Source organism: Narcine bancroftii, chromosome 5 (assembly GCF_036971445.1).
Source record: "Narcine bancroftii isolate sNarBan1 chromosome 5, sNarBan1.hap1, whole genome shotgun sequence".
Lineage (NCBI taxonomy): Eukaryota > Metazoa > Chordata > Chondrichthyes > Torpediniformes > Narcinidae > Narcine > Narcine bancroftii.
The window spans coordinates 100452268-100465608 of record NC_091473.1 but is presented as its reverse complement, the minus strand read 5'-3'; the positions used below and the strand labels follow the sequence as shown (position 1 = coordinate 100465608).

Sequence of the window (13341 nt, the reverse complement as noted above, 5' to 3'; positions counted from 1 at the left end):
ATACAGAAGAGCAGAAAGATTTAGGAGTGACGGTACATCGTTCCCTGAAGGTAGAAACTCACGTGAATAGGGTGGTGAAGAAGGCTTTTAGTATGCTGGCCTTTATCAATCATTGCATGGAATATAGGAGTTGGGAGGTGATGTTGAGATTGTATAAGACGTTGGTGCGGCCTAATTTGGAGTTCTGTGTGCAGTTCTGGTCGCCTAATTATAGGAAGGATATAAACAGAGTGGAGAGAGTGCAGAGAAGGTTTACCAGAATGTTGCCTGGGTTTAAGCATCTGGAGTATGGGGAGAGATTGGACAGATTGGGTCTTTATTCTTTGGAGCGTAGAAGGTTGAGAGGGGATTTGATAGAAGTATTTAAGATTATGAAAGGGATAGACAGAATGGATGTGGATAGACTATTTCCGTTAAGAGGAGGAAAGTTTAAAACAAGAGGACATGAGTTAAGAATTAAGGGGCAGAGGTTTAGAGGTAACATGAGGGGGAACTTCTTTACTCAGAGAGTGGTAGCTGTGTGGAATGATCTTCCGGGAGAAATAGTGGCGGCGGAGTCAATTGTATTATTTAAGAAAAGGTTGGACAGGTATATGGATGAGAAGAAGATGGAGGGTTATGGGCATTGTGCAGGGAGGTGGGATTAGAAAGGGGTGTTTGGTTCGGTGCGGACTAGAAGGGCCTAATGGCCTGTTTCCGTGCTATAATTGTTATGTTATGTTCTGTTATGTTATTTGGCAGCAGAAACACCAAATTGGCAGCACGGTTGGCAAAGCAGTTAGCACAACACCTTTGCCAGCAATCGGGACCAGGGTTCGATTCCACACTGTCTGTAAGGAGTTTGTACGTTCTCCCTCTGTCTGCGTGAGTTTCCCCCGGGGGGGGGGGGGGCTCTGGTTTCCTCCCATCATTTGAAATGTACTGGGAGTTTAGGTTAATTGGGTGTAAATTGGGCGGTACAGACTCATGGGCTGAAATAGCCAGTTACTTGTATGACTAAATTTAAATTTAAGATCAACATTGCAGCTAAGCAGCTAAAGTCTCCAACACCTGAGCACAATAGCAGGAAGGAACTCCCCACCACTCACCTCCCCAATTCTAGATAAAAAGCATTTCCAGCAAGCTGGAGGTTAGTTGTTGTTTGATTCCAAATAGTGGTTAGGTTTGATTCTAAAAGGAGCAGTGTGTGAGGTGCTGAATGAATCTCTTGACTTCAAGACCTCTGCATAAACTAGTTATTTCGCAGACATTATTGAATAAATAGGCATTCCCCTTGCATTGTAGCAGGATTTGGAGAAATAGCAGAGGTTGGGCAAAGCAGGATACCTTGCTATGACCATCCAATTTAGCCTCTTACAACCAGGTCGAATCTGAGGAATAAATCCACATAGTCCATATAGGTCGCTAAGTGCCTAAAACTTCAATGAGAAATTGTATGTTTTAAATTTGCACATAATAATCATTTTTAAACTGCAATGAACATTTATTTATGGCCTTCTCTGGCCTTGAATGTTGCTTCAAACTAATTGTAAGCTAATGTGCTTTTGGCATGATGTCAGTTTTGAAAGTTTCATTATGATAATGAACCGATGCAGCCTTAAAAAATAATGGGGTCAGAAACTGCCATTTCATGAATCTGAACACGTACTGGGGATACCCTTCATTTTGAAAATAGTGAAAAATAAGCAACAATGTAAAACGGTATACTGCAGTTTTTCTACCTTTTAGTTTGAAATATTTTAATATAATTTGATGACAGTAAAAGATATTTTTTTCAGGTTCAGGTGACTTCACAGTGTTCAGGTATTAAATTTTGGAGGGTGTTCAGGATCAAACCTGATGAAGACATTCCATTCCCTGTTCCCTGCCACTACACCATCAAAACAAAACAGCCGATAGTGGTGTCTCGACACGCTTACTATTTTATTTCACGCACAGTAGCAATGTCATTTTAACACCTAGTGAGTATTAGCTTCCCTCCAAAAGTTATTTAAAAGATTAAAGTTACCAACTAATGAAACCGTTGTCCAAGCATTCAGCTGAATTGCTTGTTTGAAATATGGTCATCATATATAAAACCACTGAAGGTTTTTCAGCATTCCATCTCAACAAGATACAGGTGAGTCACAGAGTCAAACACTAAAAAAAAAACCCACTATGAAATAATAAATTACCGAAATTACATGAATTTACTGAATTTTAAAATCCAAAATCTAAAGATTTGCTCAAGGGTCTTAACAGTAAAGTTTCATGAACAGTGTTCTTCAGTTGCTGCTCAATCATCTTTCAAATCCATGCTATTTTAGTCAATACAGTTGTATTTAAAGCAAGTCAATCAGTTCATGTACAGAGCGATTCTATTCTGCAGATTATTTTACAAAGGTGCAATTGTTGGTGATGCATTAGGGCTGGGTATGCCTGAAACTGATCAAAAGCAGTTTGAGCATCAGCTTGATCAGACAGGCTTCTCACTGCAGTAAATTAATTCCGCGCATTTATTGTCACTGCCTCAGGGCACTTTGAAACAAAACATGACCTTGAATTGTTGGGTTTTGCAAACCTGTGTGACAGGAACATTAAAAATTGCACCTAAAATGTGCAATACAACTAAAAGCTTTTTTGCAAGATAATCAAAAAAATTTAAATGAGAATAAATATTGGTCCACAACCTCAGATGAGTGCAGATGAATGTTCAATTAAAAAAATTAGAAGTTGTTTTCAGATATCAGAGTTGAAAGGCTCTGTCCTGAGCTTTGCTGTCATGCTATGTGACTCAATTAAATTATGTAGAATGATGTTGTGTTCAGTGGCATATCTAAGTAAAGTGGTGCCCTAGAGCTGCCACTGACATTGCCACCCCCGCCCCCATTATAAAAAAGCGCAAAAATGCCCTCTGAATTAAACTCTTCCCCTGTTTTCTTTATAACACCCCAGTGTTAGTGCGATAAGTTCTGACAGTCTGATTGAGGAATGACAAACATTATCATAGTATGTCAGCGAGCGAGGTTTTATTAATATTCCCCCTAGCCCTACAACTTACACACCTTGTTTTATTTGAATTTATCAGCTTGGAGGGTTTCTATCTGGCCATTTTCGCAAAGGTTCTTTTCAGAAATCAGATGATAGAGCATAGATAAAATTAGTGAAGGTCAAACTTTCTTTGGAAAAGAAAATGTTGTGCTCCGTTGGCAGGTTAAAGCTGGCATGAGGGTTGGTGCCAAGGTGGGGGGGGGGGGCATTTGCGGGTATTGCCCTTCCAAACAAAGTATTGTGACCCACACCCAACCTGGTGTATTTGTAGGCTGTTATCTTTTTTATTCCAAAGTACCTATCTCAGCACATGTTTGCCACAGACACCTTCACATGTATGGTCATTATGCTGGGGGGGAGGAGGGTTGTAGCAAGTATTGCACTTGATCCAAATTGCTGGTCCCTCAGCTTTGATCTGTCCTCTCCGACTCGCCACCTCTCCACTCTGAGATCCCACGTCACTCTCGTGTGCAGGTGCACATTCTCAAGGTTATTCCCCGACAGCATCTGTGGATACTTCGCTGAATTCCCCACGGAGGTGCCTCCCTCCTCCACCTCCAGGTGCTTGCCAGTGCTCCCTGATAATTTCTTGATCTGGTAACCTTGGAACAAATCCTGGATCTTCGCCGCAGCCTGCGTCTGGCTGGTGATTTCTCACCAATCTCGGTGACCTCTACAAGCCGCTGGGATGATGGTGGTGGCTCTGGTTCTCTCCTGATGCTGCTGCCTGGTTCATAGACAGCTTTAAGTCCAGTGGTCAATGTGCTTCGAATGACCCATCCCTGCAGCCAGGGGTTCTGGAGACTGCTGGCCCATGCTCTGGGACTCCTGGGCTGCAGAGTAGCGCAAGGACATGTGCCTCCTGTTCATATCGATGTTACCTATTCTCTCCCACCGCCTCGATGCTGTGACTGCCTCGGGACTGGGCGAAGAGGTGCAGAGCTTCTCCGACGCAGAGGTATTGTAACCCCCTGCCTTGTGTGCCAATGCCACCGTCTCCGGCGGCAGGAAACCAGCAATTGCGGAGAGTTCCGCATCTGTCTCTGCCTTCTGGTGCCCATGCACCGTCCTTGCTAATGCTCGTCGCAGATCCGCCCAATGTGGGACGGATGGGAAAAATGGCCATTTTTATCTTCTTTACCCATAATTCCCCCTTGCAGCTGGAACTGTTCTACCAGGCACCAGCACCAGGGAAATGCAGTGTGGTTCCAGTTGTGTGGGGGAATTATGGGTAAGGAAGACAAAGATGGCATTTTTCCCATTCAACCCACATTGAGCGAGGTGCCAACCATGCTGGAACAGCTCTGAAGCAGCCCGATGAGATGGCGGTCTGGAGCGGAGCTCAGGGGTGCTCAGGTGAACCCCGGTAGTGCAGCACTCAACTCCTGGGGTGGAGATTATTGGGCTAAGGATTCAGATTTTGGGCAGGTAAGGTGAGGAAAGTGGCGCCCCTGTTCTCTGCCCCACCTGCCAATCCCTAAGTACGACGATGCCACAGGAAGTAAGGGTTTGTCCATTTCAATGTAAGGATTTTTGTAAGTTAACCATTACAAGTATACTGCATTATTTCTTCATTGAATAGTTACACAAAACTTATAAGTCAAAAAGAGCCCATTTGGCCTCTGTTTTAGTGCTGGTCAAGAAAGAGCTACTGAACCTCACCCCACTTTCTGCCATTTAGTGCATTTGCAAGTTATGGATTGAAGAAAACCTGTGGTGTAGATTCTGCCTCTAACACCCTTTCAGGCAACAAGTTCCTATGATCCTGAAGTTGAAAAAAGTTCCTTCATCACCCTTCTAATGCTTCTTTTAAAATCTGTGCCCTCTAGTTTTTTGCAGGGAATAAAGCCTCAGTCCACCGTGGACCTTGATAATTTTATACAGGTTAATTAAGTCTCTGCTCGGCCTTTTTTGTCCCAAAGAAAACAACCTAAACAAATCCAGCCTTGTTTACAGCATTTTTTTTTTAGTTTTGGTAACATCACTGCAGGTCCTTGTAACTGACCCATAGTGATTAGATATTTCCTGCAGTGTGATGATTAGAACCTTAACACTTCTTAAACTATGCTGGTATTGTATGCAATCCAAACATAAACTCCCACCTCTTATATTCTACGCCTTAGTTAATGAAGGAAAACATGTTGTAGGTCTTTTTAATCATCACTGGTTGTTTTAAAATATTATTAACATGAAATTGGCAGCCTTGTGTATTAGTGCTTTGTAAATATCTCAATTGAGAAACCTGCCTTTGGGAAATTCAGAGCCAACAAACATCCAAGACCAATTTATCTCCATCAGATTTGCATGAGGATAAGCCTATCCTTTTAGGCCCTACCATTGCAAGTAAACTAAGCCCTGTCCAAGCCTTGGGTTGGGGAATATAGGACACAGAAGTTACAGGGCAGAATGGGATGTTGGGATCAGAAGGGACATGGAAAGGAAGTGATCAGTACTAATTGCTAAGAAGAGAGGCTGAGGTGAAACTCAGCAGCCAAGTAGTGGGGGTAGAGTGGTGTGATTGGTAATCATGGATTATGATTTGTAGTCACACATTTTCAATTAGTAGTTGGGAGGTGATCGTATTCAGTTCAAGAATCAAGATCTTAAGATGAATTGTAAAGGGGAGGGAGGGCATGGCTCATGAGCTTGTGAACTGAAAAGAGAGGTTGAGGGAGAAAGTGATCAACGTTTCAGTCCTGATCCCTTTATCAAGGTATGACAAACAGCAGGCAGGTCTCTGAATAAAAAGGTTGGGGGAGAAAGGAAGAAATGTTACAGGGAGAGGTGGAGGGGTTGAAACACAAGGGAAAGAGAGAGAGAGTGAGAAGAAAGGAGAATTAAGGATAAGTTGTTCCTCTAATTTGCAAGTAGTCTCAATCTGGCAGTGCATGAAACCATGGATAGTCAGCATGGGAATTGGGTGGGGAATTGAAATGAGTTGTCACTGAGAGATCCCGTTAATGCAGCAGACAGAGCTAAGATGCTGAATGAAACAATCTCCCAGCCTGTACCCAGTCTCACCAATGTAGAGCAGACCACAATGGGAGCACTGGTAGCAGTTGATGACCCCTGGAGATTCATAAGTGAAGTGCTGCTTCACTTGGAAGGACTGTTTGGGGTCCCAAAAAGTGATAAGATAGGAGGTGTGGGCACAAGTGTAGCCCACAGGGGTTGATGCTGAGGAGGAAGGTGCTAAGGGGGTGATTAGTGGGAAGGGAGGAGGAGACAAGGGAGGCATGGAATGAACGGTGCCTGCAGAAGGAGGAGAGGGGAGCAGAAGGGAAGATGTGCCTGGAGGTGGGATCACATAGTAGGTTGTAGAAATAGCGGAGGATTATATGTTGGATTTGGAGGCTGGTGGGGAGGTAGGTAAGGACTAGAATAGATAAATTCATTAGCTAGCATGTATATAGTGGGCCAAAGAGCATGTTTCTGTGCTGTATAATTCTATGTATGTCAGCAACATTTTATTAGTTGCCTTCTCAAGGAAGCTGTTTTGTTTCCATAGGTGACCTTGTTGCACGTAAGGGCAGAGGGGGCCAGAGGAGTAATGGAGGATATGTGGATGAGCCAAGTTGATAGCATTAGAGCAGAAGCCACGTTGTTTGAAGAAGGAGGACATTTCTGATGTTCTGGCATGAAAGACCTCATCTTAGGAGCTGATGCGATGGAAACAGAAGACTTACGAGAAAGGAATGGAATCTTTACAGGTGACAGGATGGGAAGAGATGTAGTTGAGGTAGCTGTTGGAGTTAGTGGGTTTGTAGAAAATGTCTTTCAAGAGTTTGTCTCCAAAGATGGGGATGAAGAGATTGAGAAAGGTGAGAGCATTACGAGAAATGGACAAGTGAATTTGAAGTCGCGGTGGAAGTTAGCAGCAAAAATGGATAAAGTTGACAAACTCATTATGGCTGCATAAGGCAACACTAAAGTAGTCATCACTGAAGTGGTGGAAGAGTTGAGGAGTCTTGCATGTGTTGGCTTACAACATGAATTGCTCCATGTAGCCAACAAAAAGGCAGATATAGCTGGGTCCATGTGGGTACTTGGATAAAGTCAAAGGAAAGGTTATTGATGGTGAGAACCTTGATTAGAGAAAGAGGATTAGATTAGTTTAGTCCAGTCCTTTAGGTTTTTTCATTTTTTAAATCCTTATTATTTTAATATAACTATCTAATAATGGGTCTGACATGGTTGCATTCATTACATTTATTACCAAATGGAATTATTACAACTAATTATTAATGTAGATATGTACATGTTATTACTTATTCTTTTTTTCCTCTCCCTTTGGTATGTATTTGCTTGTATACAATTGATTCATTATGTCTTCTTTGGCTTGGCTTCGCGGACGAAGATTTATGGAGGGGTAAATGTCCACGTCAGCTGCAGGCTCGTTTGTGGCTGACAAGTCCGATGCGGGACAGGCAGACACGGTTGCAGCGGTTGCAGGGGAAAATTGGTTGGTTGGGGTTGGGTGTTGGGTTTTTCCTCCTTTGTCTTTTGTCAGTGAGGTGGACTCTGCGGTCTTCTTCAAAGGAGGTTGCTGCCCACCGAACTGTGAGGCGCCAAGATGCACGGTTTGAGACGATATCAGTCCACTGGCGGTGGTCAATGTGGCAGGCACCAAGAGATTTCTTTAGGCAGTCCTTGTACCTCTTCTTTGGTGCACCTCTGACACGATGGCCAGTGGAGAGCTTGCCATATAACACGATCTTGGGAAGGCGATGGTCCTCCATTCTGGAGACGTGACCTACCCAGCGCAGTTGGATCTTCAACAGCGTGGATTCGATGCTGTCGGTCTCTGCCATCTCGAGTACTTTGATGTTAGGGATGAAGTCGCTCCAATGAATGTTGAGGATGGAGCGGAGACAACGCTGGTGGAAGCGTTCTAGGAGCCGTAGGTGATGCCGGTAGAGGACCCATGATTCGGAGCCGAACAGGAGTGTGGGTATGACAACGGCTCTGTATACGCTTATCTTTGTGAGGTTTTTCAGTTGGTTGTTTTTCCAGACTCTTTTGTGTAGTCTTCCAAAGGCGCTATTTGCCTTGGCGAGTCTGTTGTCTATCTCGTTGTCGATCCTTGCATCTAATGAAATGGTGCAGTCGAGATAGGTAAACTGGTTGACCGTTTTGAGTTTTGTGTGCCCGATGGAGATGTGGGGGGGCTGGTAGTCATGGTGGGGAGCTGGCTGATGAAGGACCTCAGTTTTCTTCAGGCTGGCTTCCAGGCCAAACATTTTGGCAGTTTCCGCAAAACAGGACGTCAAGCGCTGAAGAGCTAGCTCTGAATGGGCAACTAAAGCGGGATCGTCTGCAAAGAGTAGTTCACGGACAAGTTGCTCTTGTGTCTTGGTGTGAGCTTGCAGGCGCCTCAGATTGAAGAGATTGCCATCCGTGCGGTATTATGCATGCTTATTATGTTAAACAATAAAATATATTAAAAAGAAAGAAAGAGGGTGAGGACAAGTTCTGCTGGGTGGTGGTGGAGGGGGACAGATGCGGTCTGTTGTTGAGAATGAAACAAAGGGTTTTGAGGCCTTCAGTATGGGGAATGGATGAAGCAGTTGAGTTCATTGAACTGGAAGTTGTTGAAGTGATGGAGGTCATGTGAAGGATCATGAATATAGGTGAGGAGGGACTGGACCAGGGGAGACAAAATGGAGTTGAGGTATACCAGTTTGGTGGAGTAGGAGAATGTGGAATCGATGGGTCATCTGGGACAACTGGGTTTGTGGATTCTGTGTAGGAAGTAGAACTGGGCAGAGCAGGGTTGGGAAACAAGGTTGAGGCCGTGGAAGGGAGATGACTAGAAGTGATGAGTTCAGAGATAGTGCATGAGACAGTGGTTTGATGAGTTTTGGTGGGGTCCTGTTGAAAGGGTAAGTTAAGAGGTAGTGTCTAAGAAATGTTGTCTGGCTTCTCACAGTTAGAGGCCAGTGCGCCAGACCACAACAGCACCTACCTTGTCTGCGGGTTTGATAGTGAGGTTGGGATGAGATGAGATTGGGGATGTCTAGATGTATTTCAATGCTACTCTTTGTAAAGTGTGTCAAATGCATGATGGCCTGAAAAGAAAATTGTGGAATTTGCAATCCACCTTTAACTCTCTGATCTTCAACTCTATTTTGATATATAAGGTCAGAGTTGGGGGTGGGGAGAGGTGGCTGGGGACAACCGTATGAGAATGCCAAAAGCTTCAGGAGGAGAAAGGCATGCTAATCAAGATAAAAAGAAATGTCAGCCATTGATAATTTGTTTTGCCACCTAAACATTTTCAGAATTTTGTGCATTATATTATGAAATTAAATTTGTGTATCAGCCTAGTGTAAGATAAATAGTTCTATTCTGAATTTACAGTGCATTAATTTATTTGTTCACTTAAATGCCAGTCGTTAGCTGTTAAATTACTTGATTGGTTCTATTAAGCTATTATGATAATTCTGTTTTGGTGAACACACTTGGTTCTTATCAAAATTGTGAAGAATTAAAAAGAAACTGAGGTCCAGCTTGTATGAGAATTAGATGGCCATCAGGGTAAAAGTCCTTACTTACCCCCATGTGACAGGAGGATGTTCCACAGATGAGAGCAAGCCTTGAAGTAATTGGTTTGTTTTCACAAGGCAAGTTAGAACCTCTTACACCTGCTCCAATTACACCTATGAAAGAAAACAAAACAGCTTCATGAGAAGGCAACTAGTAAAATGTTGCTGACATACATAGAATTATACAGGACAGAAACAGATTATTTGGCCCACTATATACATGCTAGCTAGTGAATTTATTTACACTAGTCCATTTACTTGCAATTTGGATCATTTTCAAGTTCAAGTTTACAAGAACAACCTGACAAAACAACTTTCTTTGGTCCTCGATGCAATACACTGGAAACACATACAGACAAACAATACTTAATTTCATTCGCATCTTATTCTAATCTCCCAGAAGTAAGAAAAACAAAAGTATAGTACTGTAGCAGCAATTTACTAGGAACATAATAAGTGGTAAAAACACAATGCTGGAGAAACCCACCAGGACAAAGAGTGTACTTCATATAGCAAAAATAAGGATACAAAACCAACATTTTGGGCTTGGTGCCTTGATACCTTGATAAAGGTCCAAGACAAAATGTTGATTTTGTATCTTTATCTTTGCTATATGAAGTGCACTGTTTGTCCTGGTAGGTTTCTCCAGCGTTGTGTTTTTACCGCAATCATGGTGTCTGCAGACTTTAATGTTTTTCTCACGTTAAAAGTGATAACAAGTACATAATGAACTTGTCCTCTCAATTTAACTTCATCACTGCAAGTAGTATTTTGTATGAATATTTGTATATAAAATATAAAAGGTAAACAATAAAGAATATTTTTCAATATGAATGTAATGACTGATTTACAAATGTATTGACTGTAAATACATAAAATATTGTATGGGTTACATAAACTGTGGTTGTGAAATATTTTCTCTGGAAGTATTTTCCATGCAATAGTGTTTAATATTATGAAAACACAGTATTAGTACCTCAAAATGTAGGTTTATACTTCATATTTTGTGATTGAACTTGCTCCAAGGTGAAGCTTGCAATATTAAGTTATTTTATGAAAGCTTTGACATAAATATCTTTCTATCACATCAGCTGAGACATTTTTCATTTTTTTTCCCCTGCATCTCCATTTAATTACTGGCTTGAAGTGTAGAACAAAGTGGTTCTTTGAGTTAAAACTACATCAAAGTTTTTCTGACAGTATAGCTAGTCTTGACCATGATATTATAAAACACCTACCCCTGAATGTTGTTAATCCCAGTCAGATCATACAAATTATTTGAAAATTCATTTTTTTTCCAGCATCAAGCTGATAGTTTACAACTCCTTGCTTAATTCAAGTCTTCTATTCAAAAAAATACCTTTCAATGAGCAGAAATCATGTTGTGAAACATGATGCAACAAAAGGTGACAGAATAGGAAAACCATAAGAAATAGTTATATCTTCCAGTGAAGGTCTATGCAAATCAATAAATCTGTGAGAATCTCAGCAACAAAGCCATAGGTACTTAACTTGGCCATAAGCTGATGGGTACTGGAAAAGTAAAAATATTTACCTATTCCACATGGTTAGCAATTAATTTTTATTTTTTCTTGGGACAAAAAGAAGCCACTCAACCCACTGTGTCTAAACCAGCGATCCCATCACCACGTTGCCCGACATATTTGTGTTGTAATGTATTTTCTTTTACATGTCCATTAACTTTCTTTTCTATTTCGTAGATTTTCCTATTCCCAAACCCCCCCTTACCTCGATGAACAAAGGGGTCATATACTGCAGGCAATTAACCTATCAACCAGCATGTCTTTGGAATGTGGGAAGAACCTAGTGAACCTGGGGAAACCCACACTGTCACAGAGGGAATGTGCAAATGTTGCACAAATGCTGGAAGTCAGGATCGAACCAAGTCACTGGTGCTGTTGCACAGCAGAACTACCACATACGCAATTACGGTGTTTGATTCTAAAAGTAGATAAATAAGCACAATGACAATTTTTCAGGACAGCGTTGATTGGTGCTTGTTATGAAAGGTCATTTTGTGTATATCAGATGCAAAGGCTGTTTGTTCAGGAAGTCCAGTCTTTGGAATGATCTGGGGTATAAGAAGATTTTGGTAAAGGCAGATATTTAGATTATCATTGCAATAAGATCAGAGATCTGTGGAGGGTAATTAGCGAGGCTTCTGTTATATTTTAAAGAATATTAGTTGAAAAACGTTGGAAGACAATAGTACCTAAGTTTTTTAATTAAATTCTTAAATTCAAATATCCTGGCAAATATTTAACCATGTAACAATTACAGCACGGAAACAGGCCAATTTGGACCTTCTAGTCTGCACTGATCCAAGTACCCTCCTCTAACCCCACTTATCAGCACTCTGCCCATATCCCTCCATCCCCCTCCCATCCATATACTTATCCAACTCTTTCTTAAATGACAAAATTGACCCTGCCTCCACCACATTTCCCGGAAGCCCATTCCACACAGTAACCACTCTCTGAGTAAAGAGGTTCCCCCTCTTGTTACTCCTAAACCTTTGCCCAACAACTCTCAATCCATGACCTCTTATATCCATCTCTCCTACTCTCAATGGGAAAAGCCTTTCCACATCAATTATATCTATTCCTCTCATTATCTTAAACCCCTCTATCAAATCCCCTCTCAGCCTTCAACGTTCCAAGGAACAAAGACATAATTTGCTCAATCTTTCCTTGTATTTCAGATGCTGAAACCCAGGCAACATTTTTGTAAATCTTCTCTGCACTCTCTCTATCTTGTTAATATCCATCCTATAAATCGGTGACCAGAACTGCACACATAACTCTAAATTTGGCCTCACCAATGCCTTGTACAGTTTCATCATTACTTCCCAACTCCTATATTCTATGCACTGATTTATATAGACAAGCCTACTAAAGGCCTTCTTCACCACCCTATCCACATGTGGTCTTATCTTCAGGGAACAATGCACCATTATTTCTAGATCTTTCTGCTCCACTCCATTCTTCAATGCCCTCCCATTTACCACCTGTGTCTTGCTTTGATTATTCTTTCCAAAATTAAGCACCTCACACTTATCAGCATTAAACTCCATCTGCCATCTTTCTGCCCACTCCTCTAAGCAGTTTAAATCCCTCTGCAATCTTTGAAAACCCTCTTCATCATCCACAATTCCCCCTATTTTAGTATCATCTGCATATTTACTAATCCAATTTACCGCCCCATCCTCCAGATCATTAATATATATATGACAAACAGCAATGGTCCCAATACCGAACCCTGAGGTACACTGCTTATCACTGGCCTGATAAACAATTATCTACTACTACTCTCTGGCACCTTCCTTCCAGCCACTGTTGAATCCATTTGACTATCTCCAAATTAATACCCAAGGACTTAGCCTTCATAACTAACCTCCCAACCAGAACCTTATCGAAGGCCTAACTGAAGTCCATATAGACAACATCCACTGCTCTACCCTCATCAACATTCCTAGTCAACTCTTCAAAAAATTCAACAAGATTGGTCAAACACGACCTTCCATGCACAAATCCGTGTTGAGTGTCCCTGATCAGACCCTGTCCCTCCATATACTTATATATACTATCTCTGAGAATGCTTTCCATCAATTTACCTACCACAGACGTCAAACTTACAGGCCGATAATGATTCAATTATTTATCCTTCAATTATTTTTAAAAAAGATTATCTGGACATTATTATTGTGTTCTTTGTGGGAAATGGCTGTGCACAAATTGTCCATTGT

The 13341-nt window shown here is 41.7% G+C and overlaps 1 protein-coding gene across 9 annotated transcripts in view; it reads right to left on the bottom strand.

Moving 5' to 3' along the window:
• Positions 1-13341, bottom strand: part of fggy (FGGY carbohydrate kinase domain containing) — a 347777-nt gene that overhangs the window by 143585 nt on the left and 190851 nt on the right. For all 9 annotated transcript variants that reach the window (XM_069938509.1, XM_069938508.1, XM_069938507.1 and 6 more), the window contains one exon: positions 9586-9689. In XM_069938509.1, the coding sequence (XP_069794610.1) occupies positions 9586-9689 (104 nt within the window). The remainder of the gene's footprint in view (positions 1-9585; positions 9690-13341) is intronic.